The sequence below is a fragment of the Lissotriton vulgaris genome, unplaced genomic scaffold (genome assembly GCF_964263255.1).
Source record: "Lissotriton vulgaris unplaced genomic scaffold, aLisVul1.2 SCAFFOLD_1516, whole genome shotgun sequence".
Lineage (NCBI taxonomy): Eukaryota > Metazoa > Chordata > Amphibia > Caudata > Salamandridae > Lissotriton > Lissotriton vulgaris.
Genome location: NW_028245251.1, coordinates 366,164 through 385,302, shown reverse-complemented (window position 1 = coordinate 385,302; position 19,139 = coordinate 366,164). Strand labels below are relative to the sequence as shown.

The following is a 19,139-nucleotide window of genomic DNA, read 5'->3' as shown; positions in this document are numbered from 1 at the left end:
CAGTACATCGACGCTTGCTACTGCTCACTAATTAAACTACATCAACATATGTTTACATTGAGACCAGTATTGAATTCACTACATCCACATACCACTACATAGCCAGCATCATTTACACTTCTATAGCCAGTAGCATTTACACTCACCAGTACATTAGTATACCAGGGCTCAAACTCCACCACATCAAAATGTATTGCTACATGCTAAATAAACATACCAAACGTAGACATCACTAAGTCGACATTCACCACTGGATAGTCCTACAATTACATGGAACCCACTTCATTGACACCACTTCAAAATACCATTGCAAAGAGACCGCATCATGGACACTCTCCACTATATCGACATATGGTTACATGGACATGCACCGCTACCTCAACATAATATTGCGTTGGTGCCACTACATCGACATACTTGCAAGGACTAAATGGACATTCGACCCCCACATCAATATTACCATTGTATAGCTACCACATCAATATTTCCCACTACATCAACATACTATTTTATAGGCGCCACTTCATGGACATACTTTTACATGGATACTACTTCATTGACACTCCCCACTACATCAACACACTATTGCCTAGCCGCCACTTCAACATTTTCCACTACATCAAACAAACTATTACATAGCCCCCACTTCAACTACCTATTGCATAGCCACCTCTTCAACACTCGCATCTACATCGACTAACTATTGCATAGCCTTCTCTTCCACATTTGCCTATACAACGATGCACTATTGCATAACCACCTCTTCAACACTCGCAGCTACATCGACACACTATTGCATAGCCGCCACTTCAACACTCGTCACCACTTCAACACACTAGTGCATAGCTGGCACTTCAACACAGTATTGCAGAGCCTCCTCTTCAACACTCGCCGCTACATCGACAAACCACTGCATAGCCACCTCTTCAACACTCTCCGCATTATGGACACTCTCCACTATATCGGCATATGGTTACTTGGACATGCACCGCTACCTCAACATAATATTGCGTTGGTGCCACAACATCGACACTTACAAGGACTTCACTTCATGGCCACCACTAAATGGACATTCGCCCCCTACATCAATATTACCATTGTATAGCTACCACATCCATATTTGCTCCGTCCATCACCACCCCCTCTTGTACCGCTTTTGGCCGCCATAAGTGTGGCAGGGTATGCTCAGACGTGAGTCCCTTGCTCACTTTGCCACTGGATTCAAGCAAGCCGGGCTGAAGACAGCTGGAATGCCAGAAACAGGTCCTCAGAAGCTTGTTTCCGGTCCAGGGAAGACATGGCTTGGCAGTTCAGGCTGTACTGTTCCCATGAGGCACAGGGTCAGACTGATTTGCATATAGCCATGTCTGAACTGGGGTGGCAGAGTGGGCTAAAGAACGGTGATGGATTAAATCCAGATCTTTTGACTGGGTGTGAGTGTTTGATTGATTCAGATGCTCCGTCCATCACCACCCCCTCTTGTACCACATCCATATTTGCCACTACATCAACCTTCTATTTTATAGGTGCCACTTTATGGACATACTTTTACATGGATACCACTTCATGGGCACTCGCCACTACATCAACACACTATTGCCTAGCCGCCACTTCAACATTTTCCACTACATCGTCACACTATTTAATAGCCGCCACTTCAACACTCGCCGCTACATCAACAAACTATTAGATAGCCCCCACTTCAACTACCTATTGCATAGCCACCTCTTCAACATTCGCAGCTACATCGACTAACTATTGCATAGCCACCTCTTCCACATTTGCCACTACATCGACACACTATTGCATAGCCACCTCTTCAACACTCGCAGCTACATCTACACACTATTGCATAGCTGGCACTTCAGCACACTATTGCATAGCCACCTCTTCAACACTCGCCACTACATCGACACACTATTGCACAGCCACCTTTTCAACACTTGCCGCTACATAGACAAACTATTTCATAGCCACCTCTTCCACACTCGCCGCTACATCGAGAAACCACTGCATAGCCACCTCTTCAACACTCACCGCTACATCGACAAACCACTGCATAGCCACCTCTTCAACACTCGCCGCTACATCGACACACTATTGCATAGCCACCTCTTCAACACTCGCCGTACATCGACAAACCACTGCATAGCCACCTCTTCAACACTCGGCGCTACATCAACACACTAGTGCATAGCTGTCACTTGAACGCACTATTGCACAGCCGCCACTACATCAAAATACACTTACATAGACATCACTTCATGGACATCACTATAGCTCTAATTGACACTGCCGAAGGGTTCAAGGAAGAGTGTTTCATATAGGCTCAGTGTTGCTAATGTACAGTGCAGATCTTGAGTACGTTGTATACTTACCTTTTCGATGTAGTGTCTTCTAGATAGTAGTAGTTGAGGCACTGTCATTCAGGGTAGTAAAATAAACCATTTTGTCAATTTTGGAAGGAGTAGTAAGCCCCGTCCGTGCTCAAACCTGTGAAAAGAAGCTTAGACGGATTGCTCATCCCATGATGCTCTGGTGCATTTGCACCCTACACCTTGGGACCACCCCATCACTCCAGCAATTGAGGAAAGAGCTCAAGACCATGAGGTTCGACTGAAGCCCATCACGCAGCAGCCGACATCTCCTGCGCCTCGAGCCCCCCCATGGGTGATTTGCCGCACTTTATAAATGGTTGATTGATCGATCAGCCCACGGTGCCATTTTCTTGGGATTGGATCTTGAGTCCTATAGTTTGCATACAGATCTCTGCAGCAGGCGCCTGAATGCGCTGAGTGATCTGACTAACATCTGACCTTGTGACCAGGAGGAGGAGAAAGATGCCCCCCGGGCCATCTTGCCGCGAGTGGACCCTTTTAGGTTCTCTGCAGCCGCAGCGTGAGCATTAACCTGCCCTACCACCCTCCACACCCTCTCGGGTATCCGGGTTCACGCTCCCCCTTCCAGTCAGTGAGAACCTGTCCGTGGGCACGTACACGCACCCCCATCATGCCATTGCAGGTGAGTGCGTTATGATATGAGCAGAATGCTGGGGAATCAGCTCGTGATTTCACCAGTGCACTTCCGGGGTGCCTGCAGTGCAGATACTGACATCAGCCCGCTGTGCCGAGGGGGGCCTCACTGTGCGAGCCCATCCACCACGAGGGGGGAAGGGGGCTCACGCGGCTGCCAGCATCTCCCAAGGACTTACCTGCCCCAGGTGGAGACCCGCAGCCTGCCAGGTGATGGCTGAGGGCCGGACCAGCCTCCCAGCCCGTGCTAAGAAGATGCCTGACCGAGTCTGGCAGCTCGCCATGCTTGGGTGAGTTCAGGTCAGTGGGTCGAGAGCCTGCATCACGAATCTGGGCGCTAATCAAATAGCCTATCACAAGATACATTTTTTAAGCCTTTGCTCCAAAAAGCTGCAGGTAGTTTATTCTACTCACACGGTCTTTGCATGCAGGTATTTCTAAATGTACCATTGATAATCTGTGTGAGTACCTCTCGATCACGATGCCGTGCCGTTTACCCGACGCTGTTTCAGCGCCTGGAGCTTCAACCCGCTCTCCTCACTCGCTTGACGCTCAACGCCGCGACGGGCAGGGCTGCGGGGCCTGAATTATTTGTGTGTCGGATTCGGGCCTCGAGTCTGAACAGGTCTGTCTTCTAGGCGCCTTAATGGACTACGTGAGTAGTTAACTGCTCCCACCATGCACTGCTGGTTTTGCGTCAAATGCGCACCACTCTCGTGCAAACAGGAACCATTCCGGTATTAGGTTAAATTGATTTAAGTTTAAAGTAAAAAAAAGTATGCAAAAATGTGAGTGCAACAAATAGTGTCCATGGTCATAACATACTTTATTAATATTTTATGCGTTAGCACTTGTTGGGTAGAACCGCAAACATTCAGGCTGGTAACGGGCAGTGTGTCCTGCCGGTCCCAGTGAGTGCTTTTGTGGGGTGGTGAAACTTTTGGAACTCTCGGCTGTTGCTTTTATTTTTGGTTGCAACATTAGAATATAGTTACTTTGGGAATAAAGTTAAAAAAAACCCTAAAACAAGTTCAGTATGCCAAAGCCTGTCATCAGGTTTAACAGCCCAGCCACGCCCCTGCTCCCATCAGGACTCCTGCTACAGCGCCTTGAGTACGGCACAGACCGCAGAGGCTAGAGCCGCAAGCAATCTCCAGAACCAACGAGCGAGGTTTACAGCTTAAGTAACTCTCCTAAAAAATAAAAAAAAACGTGTGCCACTGCAAGCATAGTCTTCAATTGTCGCAGCCGAAGGCCGCGATAATTGAAGATATATGGCCTCTGGTGCGTGTAACAGACACCAATAGGCCATGGGCGGAGCTACGCGACCGCCCATGGCCTATTGCGTGTTCTGTTTTAAAACTACACGCACGCAAAGGCCAATGAAAATGGACGGAGGAAATAACACGCACATGCTCGTGGAATTTCTAGGTCCATTTTCAAAACCCCAGGAAAAGGACTCTGGCTAAGCCACACTGCTTCCACAGTGTACGCTAGGCCCGAGACCTAAAAACCAAGATATCCGAGTTGACCAGTACTTGTTTCAGTACACGAGCAACATAAAATCTGAAGAGAAAATGTATGCAGAGCAATTTTATATTCAATTAAAACAAGCATTGTCATAACACCATCTCAAATTCAAGCTATCAGCTGATCCCTGTCCGGGAATACTTGTAAAAGACCTAAGTAAACATCTTGGCCATTTATGGACAACTCCAGACCGAACCTCAATTAAAAAATAATTCTGAAGACACAGAGTATCTAAATAATGTTGTCCATTGTTGAGACTTCACTTTTTGTCAAAGGGAGGGTTGCCTGGCCACCCTACAAAGTTATTTCACATTTGAAATTAACCTGCTGGATGAGTGGCGCTCCGACCTCTGGCCAGATTACTGTAATGGAACTCCTAACTAGCTGATAATGCCTTCTGTAAACTTTAATGGTCACTCGTGTGTATTGGTCTTCTTAGGTCTAGCTGGGGTTTTGGTATGGTCATTCATAAGGCTCTACTTCGACACTAAAGAAATGTAAAGGTATAGATAGTATTGTTTTCAGTTTCTCTGCACTTGGTAGGTGAGTTCACAGCACATATGTTGGGAACTTCTTTTTTTTGGCCTGGTTTCTCTCACGAAGTGTTTCTAGAGGTTTCATGTTTGGCATTACACTGCTTATCATACCATTCATGTGCCAATGACAGAATTATATTCAAAGATCTCCTCACTCTCTTCAGCATTTCTTAAAATTCAGCTGTTGATGGCTCTCAATCATCTCTAACTAAACCTACAAACAAATGTATACTTCCTCTTCTCTTACTCGTCTCACCTTTCCAAAGCTGGCTTGACTACCTCTCCAACTTGGATTGTAAACCCCACATCATTTAATGTATAAAGCGCCTTGGCTCATTTCTGACAAGTGTTTACGGTCCCTATGTCTAGATGAGTGATAATGGGACATCTACCAGATGTGTGACATCTTGGATAGCCTTTCACACTCCCTGCATCATTTACAGCTCAAGAGATGGTTTTCCTGACGACAGAGCCACTGCTTGCTCTACCACTGGGAAACCCTGGTGGAGATGTCATCAGAGGGATTATCTGGAGCTTTCAGACTCTACTATTCCTAATAGGCAAACAAAGGCGACCAGCACATTTTTGTGCTCCCTGTGTATGAAAGGCTCTTCGCTGGGTGCCTATGTGTGAGATGCTGACACATGGTGGCCCTATGTAAGTTGGTAGATCTGGATTCAATGATGTCAGTGGGGGGGGGGGGGGGGGGCAGTCCTTACATGCACACATATTGTGGCATCTGACAGAAAGAACAATGTTTGGATGACATGAGGGCCATTATGCGTTGCGGCAGAATATTATCTGTGAGGGCTTTCTGATTCAGGGCCATATTTACTAGTTTAGTTGCGCAGTCACCATGCTGCGCACCCATGCATCACAGGGAAAGGACAGGAATGAGCCATATTTATCCTATATGGCGCATTCCTGTCCTTTTCCCTTGCACTGGCACTGTTTTGCCAACCTAGCACCAACGCAGGCACCATTGCACCATGATGCCTGTGTTGTAGGCAGGATTTTTCTGTGCAGGAAAGGGCACCTTCCTGCACAAAAACAATCCTAGGAGGCTTTTTCCTCTTTCTATGTGTGCTGCAGTGTACAGCACAAATAGAAAGGGGAATACACTACGAGAAATAAAGATATTTCTTCTTGTTATCCCTCACCTGAGGAAGTGTATCTTTCTGGCGCATTCCCAGGTTTACAAGGTCTTGTAAAACAGGAAAAGCGTCCAAAACCATGGGAGGTGCGTTGGAACAACCCACGCAACGCCCCTGGAAGGTCTAAACAAGGCAGAGTAACGCAACGTAGCGATTTGCGCTGCGTTGCATTAGTACATATTTTTTGAGCCACGCAAAGTAGTTTAAAAAATATTACTTCAGGTTCCATCGCTCCTGCACCATGTTGCGTGGTGCAAGAGCGAGGCAAACCAGGTCCCAAATATGGCTCTCAGTTTTTAAACATTTGGTGAAAGCTAGTAACTCGGTTCTTTATTTCCAGACACTTGTGCTCCGGGTGTGGCTACCCCAGCCCTCTCCTCATAGCTTTTAGTGAGCAGAAACAACGGTGCGGGGGCTTTCTCAAAGGGAGGTGGCCCAATGCAATTAAGGGAACGGCTTAAACAAGTAAGGTAAAAATCTGTGCTTACCATAGCAGCCTCTTTTTCTTATTCCATTCAGATACATAATACAACACCTAAAACAAGCCAGGACTATTGGCTTTGTCAATGGTTGTAACAACATAAGATAAATGAGTAACCAGTCAGTCAGTAACTTTATTACGATCACAAGGATCCTGAAAAGTATACAGCACAACAGAAACCAGAATGTACAGCAATTATAAGTTAACAATATAAAAAGTTACTAAAAACAATTACACAATTTACACAACTTTAAAACTCCATAGGAAAAAAGTGCAATATGCAATAGCAGCCAATAACAACTCTGATTGATCAGAATTAAAGTGCTTAATGTGCTGGTTTACAGAGCCAATAGATGCAAGATCTTAAACAATTACAGAAAGGATCGGGACAAGCCATTCCACAATGGTTTGTCTAGTACCAGTGCACAGGGCTTTTAACACCTAAGTAATGACCACGTTCTACTAGAGTACATAACGGAAGAATCCATGTTTTACTCAGTAACCAGTAGGACGGGCAAAAAAAAAGTAAATGGGTTCCGAACTTCCTTGGCATGTCGGACAGAGATCATCAAAAGTAGTACTGCTCGACTATTTTGAACAAAACAGTTTGGTAGGAAGTGTTTTTATCGAAATTGCAAAAAAAGCTTCTGTGCAAAAGAGCGAACAATTTCATCAATACTTGGTTCTAAGGATAAGAAGCATTTAAATGTAGAAAAGTCTTTGGTCAGGCAAGATTCCGAAACTAAAGCATACTCTGCTAAGGTAGTTTCCCAGAACACTTCCTTCATTCTTGCTCTTGAGATTAGTCTCATACTTCCCGGGTTTGTCCAAAAAGCATCCATGCCCAGCTTCCCCAAGATTTTCTGTATGGTAATAAACCAGTTGATTTTTGACGCTTTGGGGAATCTCAGGAGATCTAGCAGAGTGTCTCGGTATGGTTCAAGCGCCTCCATAGTCTAAACCAGAACATTAGCAATCTATAATTCGCCTTGTGTATCAATTCTCTGTGTGCCAGATCCATATACAAGGGTTTCATTGGGGAGCTTTGGGGTAAATCCACTAATGATCTTAAACGGTTTTCAACAACAATAATGGCACTATATTTCCTGTCCCCCACAACTCTACACCCTACATTATGCTCCCCAATACCTTAGTGTTGTAAATCTCGAGTGCTGGAGCAATCTGGCATGAGACTGTTTTTAGGACTCGCCCTGCGATTGCAGGCCAAAGGCCTGCTGTCGCAGAGCGAGACTATTGTTATCATTCCGGCTTTCAAGGACTCAAGGGGAGAGGACAACAGACTGTCACGCGCACGCAGCAGCAGCCTGCCGGGATCAGGTCGCGCGCGTCAACGCGCGCTCCGATTCCGGCAGGCTTTTCACAACACATGCACAACACACATACAACACCCATACAGACCCCCACGCACGCACATACATACACAGAGAACTCCCCGGCGCTTACACACACACACATCCCCTACCTCGTCTCGGCGTCTTCGTGCTCCCTTACCCCCGCTCCTCTGGCCGATTGTGCTCTGTGAACGCGCACGTCTCCGGAAGACGTGCTGCGCCCGAGCTGCCGCCAGCTTGGTTTTTTGGATCCATTTCGCGGCCGACGTAACTAAACGCTGACGTCTTGTTAATCGTTCTCATTGTCCCAACCTGCCACTTAACATCCCCGTGCAGTCCCCTACCCCCACCACCACCTCGTAATGTAGAGCACTGGGATTTTTAAATTGACGTTTTTAGAGAGAGTTCTTTAAAAAGCCTTCTTGTTCGAGACATCCATTTTGCTGGGAAAACTTCACACATGGTTGTAGGGACTGTACTACTTCATGGGGATGCGTTATTTGAAGTGTTATAATGCTTTCATTAGTGACCACTCAAAAAGGGTCCTGCACTTTGTGGGACACTTGCTATTTTGCATGTCCTCCTGCTCCGTCTTGACCTCGCCGGTACCGCTGCCCAATGGCGACTGCTGTCCCGCCACCGTCCTCTCGGCCGGAGACGTCGGCAACAGGGTGACGGTGGTACTGGGCGCGCAGTGGGGGGATGAAGGGAAGGGCAAAGTGGTTGACATGCTGACCCAGGACGCCGACATCGTCTGCAGATGCCAGGTAAAGGGGTGCTGGGGCGGGAGGTGCGAAGAGCGGTCCTGGTGACTGCATTTGGGCTATTCCCGTGGTCCCTCGTAGAAACATGAACCTGGTACCTGCCTGCAGCCAGCGGGCTCAGGGATGGGTTTTTACCCTTGTGTGGTACTGAAGGCAGCAGCAGGGGGTTTAGGCTGGCAGTGGACGTGTTTGAGCTGCTAGTAAGAGCAGCAGGGTACTGGCCCCAGCGGGTCCGCCAGGGAGTTGGAGGTTCTGGTCATGTGGGTGGAGAGTTCGCCCTTGGCATTCATGATGCACTTCACCTACCGTCTGCTGCTTGTACCCAAAATGATGCTGATTCTTGTGTATAACTGTTTAGCCTCGTTTTTATCACCTCAAATCCCTTCAAATAAAGAAGCATCAGGTTTCTGCATCGACACATCGTATTTACAGCTTCTAAGTAAATGTTGAGCCACTCTGCCCCCTTCTCAGAGGACACTGCCTCCCCTGTCGCAGTCTTGGCAACTTATTTGGAGAAATTAGATATGGTACTTACACACACACGTATTGGTGTTTTTGTACACATCTATAGTTATTATATTGTATTAGAGAGAAGCGTGATTTTATTTTAAAGGAGTCTGTGTTAAAAACGTTTTTAAAGAGTTTACCTGTTATGTTGACTTCCCAAAACATTTCCCACTGCTAGCTTATGTAGGTGTGACCTTCCAAAACCGGGAAGACAGGAGTCTGTGCTATCTGCTGCCCTTAGAGTTGTGCGAGTCAACAAATAAACAGGGAGAGCTGAGCAAAGGGTAAACAAACTATAGATCTAAGAGCCCGTGCACAAGCCGAGCCCTAGAAATATCTGCCATGTAAATCTTGTAGTAAAAATAATTAAAAATATGATAGTCTCTTCAGAATTAAAAAAAAAAAGCACATTTCTTCAACATGCTTCAGCTTCGACATCAATAAGTCACATTATAGGTTCATTTAATGGTAATGAAGCAAAAAGGGGGATTGGTGAAATAAAATATTTGCCTGAGATCACACAGTTTGGTTAAGCGGGGGAGCCAGTATCAATCCTAGGTTTTCTGGTTTTACTTAGTACAAACCTGCCACTAAATGGTTATCATGCGTGTCCCTCTTTACCTCAAATGTTTATGCTTTGTTTTTAACATTGAGCACGAGAGTATTGCGAGGGTGGCAGATCACAAACAAGCTTGACTCGTTTTGGGCACGGTGTTCCAAGAGGACCATTAGCTGACCTAGAGCCTGGCATCTGACTCGAGCTTATGGCCGGCATTGGCGATTGTTTTGCATTTAAAATTCGTTTTGAATAGTAAACAGAGGCAGCCTCTTTTTTCTTGAGCAGGCTGGAAAATTGTATGCATGCTTTTTTTTCCAAGTGTCTGAGCTACATCTGGTTTCGCCCCATCGACCTCTCTTGGTTCAATTTGAGGTCTGACGTGTAATAATACACCATTTACGGCTCACGTCTTGTATTATATATGTACTGTGTGGGGCTTTGGTTCAGCCTCATTCAACTAATATCTTCTCTGGGTCCTTCAGTCATAGGGTTGAGACGTTGCCATTCACATTTTGGATCACCACACTAATAGTAATTAGTTATCAATTTTTTATTGGCTGTTTGGATGTACCCCCCTCCACTGGAATGCATAATGAACTATTTCACTAATGAGATGTGCACTCTGTCCTCAGATATATAATTCTTTGTCTCTTACATGCGCTGGATTCATAAAGTATTAAAAAAAAATGTTTTACACTGCAGTAAGCAGTGTTTGAATTGCTAAACAACCATCCTGTGCACACGCTAAAAGTATACAGATTATATCAATAAAAGTGTCACAAAAAACTTGAAGCTTTGCTGTAATATTTGCTTCAGTATATTCTCAAAAACCTTAGCCAACACATGTTTTGTCGCTCTTTACGGTTGTGCGCAGTGACTTCTTCAGGGCTATTCTCTATTCGTGCAGATCCTTAATTTAGGTTGTATTTACGTCCCGAAAGGGGTTCAAGAGGTCCTATGTATGACACACCGTTAAGACTGTAAGGTATCCTGTGTCCAGTATTATTCACTCCAGTGTATGTATATCCTTGCTGCGATTTAAATTTAAGAGTTCCTTAAGGAAGATTTCATGGTTGTACAAGTCTATTCAGCTGTAAAGAAAAGTGAACCGTGGTGCAGTGCACCTACTCAGTGAGGGTTGTGTCTCACCCTACCCTTATGCACCGCAATCCTCACTCTCTAGTAGTATATACTTACATGGGTCTTGCCCAGGAGCGCCAATACCCCACAGAATCACCTAATAAGCAATTTCAAGTGTTTGAATTGCTGTTGTCAACACTCAAGTGTGAGTATCAAACTTGTTGGCATTGCCATTTAAAAAAAATCTTTATTCTCAGTACCCTAATATCATGTATCCAGGTAATGCTGATGTGGTGAACCATGTTGCTAGAGCTTTCTTGCTTAATCTTGTCGTGAGAAAGTAGGCACCATTGCACCTCTTCTGGCACTGTTCTAACGGTGAAGGTCACTCGCTTACTGCTTCCCAGCGTACATCTATCCCTTTTATTGATGAGGTAAGCACAACATCTTGAGAGCCTTCATTGTGTCCCTGAGGGAATGAAATATAATTACAACACATCCCTGCTTGGGGGTACAAGCACTGGAAGATAGGTTTCTAAATCTGGTCTGGTAGATTTTTGATATACAACGCAGTGCTTGCTAGTGGCAGGTAGATTGCTGCAGTAAGCATTATTGCACTGTGTCTTGACTTTCTTAGTTCGAGGCGTTCTAGTTCCTAGTCCTGACTTAGTTTCATTTCTGTTGATGGCTGATAAGAAACTGTAAGTTCTGTATTTACTGCCCTATACTGAAAGTGGTATATGGTCTTTAGGTTTTTTCCTCTGTAGCACATGGCACATGTGATAATTAGCTGCATACTTGGGCACTTTCCAGTGGATAATGTCTCCAAGTTGGAGTTCCTTGTACTCATGTGCCATCACAAATCAGAATTTTATTGGTTCGCTCGGGTCATGTTTTACCTACACTTTGGTGATTATGTGAATTTGACTGCAGGCAGCATTTTGGCCAGATGTATTCTAGGCTCTATATGCTAATGTCTGAAGGCAAGAAACAAACAACATTTTGAGCGCTTACATTTACACAATATAAAATCCAATCGATGACATTACATGGAATAATGCATCCAATAATTCTTCCTAATGGTCTAAAACCCATTGCTGTGAGTCAGATCATATTCGTAGAATCACATAGTCACATATTCATGTAGAAATGTATTCTTTTATTATTCTTTTAGGAGATAAACCACATCAGCCCAGCCAATGAGTTTCGTCCATATGGACTTCATCAGGGTTTGGTTGGTACAGGTAGATGGGTGCTTTGCAGCATCACTGTTAAATTCCCTCTAGGCTATCGCAAGAAGGAATATTTTCTTGCCATCAGTTCAATTTTCATATTAATCTTAGATGGCCATCACCATCCATAAGTGCGTCACAGCAATATTGTGTAGTTCATAGCTATTTAGTCCTTTCTGTAGGATTTGGTTTCCAAGAGCACCATTAGATCTCCAACCTGTCAAGCCAAATCCTTTTTCTTTGGTATTATTCTTGAACTTTATCGGATTGGGTTCTCTTAATGCTGGAGGAGGGCTTTAGTCTGCTGATGGATGTAGCAGGTAGGTCAGTCAGACCCCGAACTATAGGCCTAGTTAGCATCATTAAAGAGAAGAACCACTAAGCAGCCCAAGAGTCCTTTTTTTAGGACTCGCCCTGCGATTGAACCTCCATTAACTGGCAAGGAAAAAATCCTAAAACTCCCCCCAGGTGTCGGATTTTTTTTTTTTCAACAAGCACTTCTAATCCCAAGATGACGCCATAGCCGCTCTTCGGGCAGTTTCCCTGAACGACTCATCCCCGCAGAGGCAGTATCGGCTGCGACTTGGGTGGATGCAGTCTGCTATTCTCGGGTGAGGCCGCCGGGGATACCTGAGACGCCTCTTGCTGATGCCTCAGTCGATGTTCTGACAGAACACCCGCGGGGACTACCGCCGCAGCGATAGATCCCGACCCTGCCAGCAGAATCAGGAGGTGAGCAAGGCACCTGAGCCCTTCTGTTCGTAGCAGTGGGGGCATTACTGGGAATCCCCCCTGTCACAGCAATCTGACCTGGGGACTTTGTTGAGGCCGAAATATTCTTTGCGGAGCCGTCTCAGGGCAGTGCCTGACCTCAAGATTGCAGCTGGGGCCAGTCTTGATTGCTGCCACCGGGCACTCCCAAACTAAGCTGTTGGGGCATTTCATCTGACCCCCCTTCCGAAGGCGCTCTATTCTGGGGGCATTTCGAGGCCGTGGTGTCCACTGTAAGGACCTGCCCCTTGACTTCGTTCTGCCCACAGTCTTCTCTGGTTCTCTGGCGGCTGCCTCTCCCGGACGTTGAGCTTCCTGCTGATTGCGACTTGCTAATCACAGAAACAATAAACCCATTCACACCTGGGTTCTGATAGGACTGCAGTTTCTCATCTCTCCTACTCCCTCGTTTGATTTCGACATTCTTAGATTAAACCTGATCATTATCCTGACAGCAGAGTCCGAGCATTATGGCGGATTCCTGGTGGAGCTGTCAAGACAGCTGTAGAGGAGATCGACCCTGGTTCACCCCCGCGGTCCTCACCTAGCCAGCCGGATATTAATAATAATAATAATAATAATACTGAGTTTTATAGAGCGCATCAGCTACCTCCGTAGGAAGTGTCCCGGCGCTGGCATGAGCAGTGAGAGTCATAGTGCAAGAGAGATGAGATTTATTGCGTGAAAAGCCATGTTTTCAATAGGCTTCTGAAAGAAGGTTCAGAGGGTGCTTGTTGGATTTCCTGTGGCAAGGTGTTCCAAAGCAGTGCCGTACTTACGGAAAAAGTTCTACCACCTAAGCGCGCCCTTTTCACTCGAGGAACGTGGAGATGGACCTTATAGCTAGACCTTAGGAGTCTGACCTGAGAATATCTAGGCAGTCGTTTTTTTAAGTAATTTGGGCAGGTCCCATGAAGGGCTCTGTAGGCCAAGGTGAGCGCCTTGAATTTTATGCGACTTGCCACAGGCAACCAGTGTAGCATGCGCAAGTGGGGAGAAATGTGATGTCTAAAAGGGACCTGCCTGAGTAATCTAGCCGCTGAATTCTGAACGATTTGCATCTTTTGCAACAAAAACTTCGGAAGGCCTAAATAGAGGCCATTGGCATAGTCTAGCCTTGAAGTGATTGTGGCGTGGATAATCATTTTGCGGCAGCTCACTGGGAGCAGTCAACAGTTTCTCCCATTCTCACTGTTATGTCTCCTTCCTCCCCCTAACAAATTACTGTAACATTGCTTTTTTGCACTATGTTTGACTATTCTCTTGTAACAGATGTAACTTGTAACTTCTTGATCCTCATGTAAAGCGCTGTGATACCTCCGGGTCTAGACAGCGCTATATAATACTTGTCAAATAAATAAAATCTAATCACGCGTATTAGTCCGCATTTAAATCAGTTTTTGAAGCTTTTCCTTCAATCAAAAGGGCCGCTCTTTGGTAATTTGCAGGCTGCTTGGCCTCCTGGTGGGAAACTGGTAGAACCCTAACCCCCCCCACCCCCCCTTCCCTAACGACTACTCCTGGCACCCGTCCCACTCTACGGCAAAACACTAAAGCTGAATTAACAGGATGAAGAAGGTAACTATTAGATTTGAGAACAGTTTCCCACCAAAATCTGTTTTATTCTCCACCATGAAAAACTGTTTATAGTTTTGGAAATACTCCTGTACAGTACTTGAAAGGATGCTGTTTATAAAAGTGCCCTTATTTTTTAATTCAACAGTTATAGCCTAACCAAACAGGTTCTTAAAACACATAAATGAAAGGCATTGTCATTTATAATGCAAAAAGCTCAAAATCTCGCAAATGCGAGGCCTGTTGCATTGCAAATGCTTGTTTATGAATCTTGCTAATGTGGTTACACTGGACAATTTGGTTTAATTTTGCCTTCTCCATATGAGCATCCCAGTGTACTGATGGGGACACTCGAATACACAAGTAGTCAAATACATCTACTTGTTCTAGTCTAGTATTGCCAGCATATATCGGTCTACTTGATACTTTCCTTCCCATTTTGTTAAAAATCATATACTTAGTTATCCCCTCGTTTAAAAAACAAACCCCTATCATTACAAAAATGTATAAAATCATTTAAAAGTTGCTGGAGACACAGTTCATTAAAACCGTAACATACAAACATCGCATTGATACTTAATTAAAACAGGAATTAAAATGTAAAAGCCCATTATAAAAGCAAGCAGTCAAGATTAATAACAATTCCCAAGTAGCATTTCTGGTTGATGGCAAGAATGTCAAATTTGGCGATTTAGAGCCAGAGGAAAGTGTGGAGTGCAAAAGGCAATATCAGAATGTCCCAGGGTTTATTACAGTTGCCAATACCTAGATTTCAGCAAAGTCCATTTGTACAATGATAATTTAGGAAGAGACTTGAGAATGCTTCAACAGCTCTTAGTGAGCTATCTCTGTGAGTGCATTGTTCGACCCTGCAAGGTGATCCGATTTGACCCCTCTGGACGCTGTCTCATGTTCTTTAGCTATTTCTTAATGCGGAGCTTTGTGCAATGTGGTTAAAATAACGTTAATAAACTTCCCAGCTCTTGCAAGAACTTGAGCAGAATTGTTGCTGAAACACAAATCAGATGCTTCCCTGCAATGCCTCAGCAGCTTGTCCCGATAAACTGGGAACAATAGCAGACGGCGGTCGTGAGCAAGGCGGGGACAACTCCATAGCAGATGTAGCCAAGCCTCATGGTAACGTGGTAACGACTTGCGTTGTAAAAGATGCGTTGTGATGTACCGCGATCTTTTGGATCACGTTGTAACATCATACAACCGATAATTTGGCTTTTTATAGTTTTTTTCCACGTTGACACAGGAATGGTTGGATTAGAGAGGTTTGTTGTTTCAATCTTCAATGTGGAGATGGCCAAATGCAGCTGTCTGTACCAGGGGGAGAGTTCGTCCATGAATATAGATTGAAGTTGTTCTTTCAGGGATTGAGCTGAGGCGCGCAGGGTAGAGATGTAAAATTTCATTAAGTCGCCTAAGCAGTGAAGGTCTGCACTTGCCGGACCCAATTCGAGCCTCAGCCTAGCCCTCTTTGCATGCTGTGGAATGGAAAATATTTTCTTATAGACCATTGTTTGATAATTCGCAAGGAATAGGTCAATTTTGCCTGGAAAAGCCAGGTGGCCATAAGACAATGTTGGGAGCAATTTGGTGTGCAAGACCCTTAAAATTGACTTGGCGGAGGGGCTGTGCAACTGCAGATTCAGGCCGCCTCAGGCTGCATAACCCCAGCTCCCTTGGACCGAAGATTTAGAGATGGACCACTTGATTTGCCCTTTCATTGAAACAGACTCCAAAATAATTGTAGCTGGTGCAGGTGGTTATTTGTGACCCACCTACTCTCCAAGACACTGCTGCGGAGTACAATCCCTAGCATTTACAAACCAGAATGGACTGCCCCTGAATACTGAGTTGTGTCCAGTGGTATCCACCTAGAAAGGATGGGAGAGCACAATGTGGGGTTCCTTCCTATGAATGATTCACGTGTTAAATGGGGCTCAGCCCACTGAGTTATCCTACTTAAGACTGCAGAGCCTCACTGCCCCTCTCTTCCCACTGCCTAGTGACCTTGGACCGCGCCCATTGGTCAGCATGACTATGGACAGGAAATGACTGCATAGGTGTTACATTTCGAGCCTGACCTCTGACCTCCACCGATTCTGCCCCCTGCGGATTTAAGATCAGTCTCAATAAACAAACCAGCCTCTTTTGTGAGGGCTGGGGCTGCCTGCGAGGTAAGGTTTCTTTTCACTGAGGGTGAAGGCTGATAGGAACCGGTCAGGGCTCCTGGTGTTCAGCACCAGCAGGACCCGGGGTAATTAAAGCCCTGCCCCACCTGATTCCGTTGTGAGCTATGACACCTGTGAGCTATAATAACCTGATACTTACAGACGACAATCCTGCACTGTGAAGTGCGTTTTGTAAAGATGCTGTGATGATGATTATGCACTTAATTACTACGATTAACCGGTGGTGGTGGTGAAATTAGCATGATGTCAGTCGGGGTGGGGCTGCTGCAGCGACCGGTTGAGTATCAGTGACGTGTTTATTGCGGATGAGTGATCTGAGTTCTTATTTCTATTTCTCTCTCCTGCAGCTGCGGTGACCCTGGACCTGGACACCGCTCATCAGAGCCTCATCCTGTCTGAGGACGGAAGGAGCGTGAGAGACGGAGACAGAGGACAAGATCTGCCTGACGCGCCCCAGAGATTCGACCCTATTGTCATTGTCCTGGGAAGAGAGCGGCTGAGCTCCGGGAGGCATTACTGGGAGGTGGAGGTGGGGGACAAGACTCGCTGGACCCTGGGGGTGTGTGACGAGGCTGTGAGCAGGAAGGGGAGGATCACAGCATCACCTGAGAATGGATTCTGGACAGTGTGGCTCAGAGTTGGTGAATACAAAGCTCTCACCTCCCCCTCCACCCTCCTAACCCCCCGTGCACCCCCCAGGGCTGTGGGTCTCTTCTTGGACTATGAGGCGGGCAGGCTCTCGATCTACAATGTGGATGACCGGTCTCTGCTCTTCACCTTCTCCGGGGCCTCCTTCCCCCCCACCCTGCGGCCCTTCTTCAGTCCAGGACGCAAGGAGGGAGGGAGGAATGCGGGGGCGCTGCGGATCATGCCGGTGACACAAGACTAGGAGCAGCTCTCAGCAGCGCAGTATCCAGTGCCCCCACCACATACAGCCATTTGTTTCTAAGCATTTTTTAAGATGAAAGAATTTCACATTGGAACAGCGGTGTTGTTTCTACATCCACTTCTGTTTGCGTTTCAATCCTCCACTATATGAAGAGGACGAAGGGATTTGTTTCCGAAGGCGCGGGGGTGCAGGGCCGGTGTATCCCCCTTTGTACTTGAGTGTTGCTGAGCACCGGCCAGCAAGTGCAGAGTATGGCTTCCTGCTGCCCCCACCTGCTACCCCTGGCACACAGCTCTCCCCCGGTCGCGGTCACTGGTGGGAGTGAGGATGATGCCCACACTTTTCAGGCGCCTTCTTCAGTGAATCTCTCCAGTATCGGGGAGCTCTGAAAAACAAAATGTTAACCCTATCACGTCTGTCTTTCTGATTTGGAAATTGTTTCGATAATGAGCAGAACATTCAGTAGAATGGACTCTCTTGTGTGGGTTTGTTTCCTTTATCACTTTTAATAAAGACCAGCAGCCACCGCACTTGTTGACAAAAACAGGACTTTACTGAACACTTTCTATCACTGGGCGGTGCAGGGTTTGTAAAGCTGCCCTGAGGGGCATATGAAGCAAAGTGCTAGGATTGGTGAGACACATGCCAAGGTCCGAGAGAGAGAGAACAGGAGAGAAGGGGAGATTATACACAAAGACTCTGCAATAAAATCAAGTCCACCGTTACAAAAATGTTTCTAGCGCAATCACTGCAAATGTTCTAAAAATGCTCCCCCTGGGTGAACCTGGGCCTGAGAAGAGCTAGTCACCTTCTAGCTGCTGATCGCTGTAGTCCAGCATTGAAAGAGGGGACACTTCTCACCGGTATAGTCTAAACATCCCCACCTGATGGACTGGGAGCTTTTGTCAGTCCGCAAACAAGAACCATAAACAAGAAAATTAAATTCAAATGATGGAAACAATGCTCCCTTTGGTGTAGTGAGAGCATTTTGTTTACCATCATGGACACTGTTATCAATCTAAAAGTTACTTTACCTCCTCAGCGCAAACACGTGAACGGGGCTGGGATGGCAACGCCAACCCCTCCGTTCTCTGAATTAGCCCCGTTCTGTGCCCCCCCCCAACAACAATGCCAGCAGCTGGGCCCTGCCTCAAAGAACGCGTGCTGTGGCAAAGAGACTGTGACACTGAATTCTGACACAAGGTGAGTGCAGAGAGAAACTATGTGGACCCTGCAGGCGCTGCCTACCATACCCAGAGATGCCTCACCTCCAGGGTATTGGGCCAAGGTCCAGTTACCCTGGTAAGTGTAACCTGCCCTCCTCGCTATGTAGGTACTGTTCCATTGGTAGCTGTAAGATGTGTCTGCTTTAAATTACTCCCTTGTATTTGCATAGATCGTGTGGGCAGTGGTAAGGTATTTCTTTTGGCGGGACACTGATTTAACTTCTGTTCGATTCTTGTGCTAAGCACA

At 46.0% G+C, this 19,139-nt stretch overlaps 1 protein-coding gene across 2 annotated transcripts in view; it reads left to right on the top strand.

Annotated features, from left to right (window-relative positions):
- Positions 1-18,822, top strand: part of LOC147666495 (E3 ubiquitin-protein ligase TRIM39-like) — a 174,903-nt gene extending 156,081 nt beyond the window's left edge. The window contains exon 8 of one of the 2 annotated variants that reach the window (XM_086949039.1): positions 17,125-18,822. In XM_086949039.1, coding sequence (XP_086805165.1) covers positions 17,125-17,666 — 542 coding nt within the window. In that variant the 3' untranslated portion in view covers positions 17,667-18,822. The remainder of the gene's footprint in view (positions 1-17,124) is intronic. The other variant, XM_086949040.1, reaches the window with a different exon arrangement.
- The last annotated feature ends 317 nt before the right edge of the window (positions 18,823-19,139 follow it).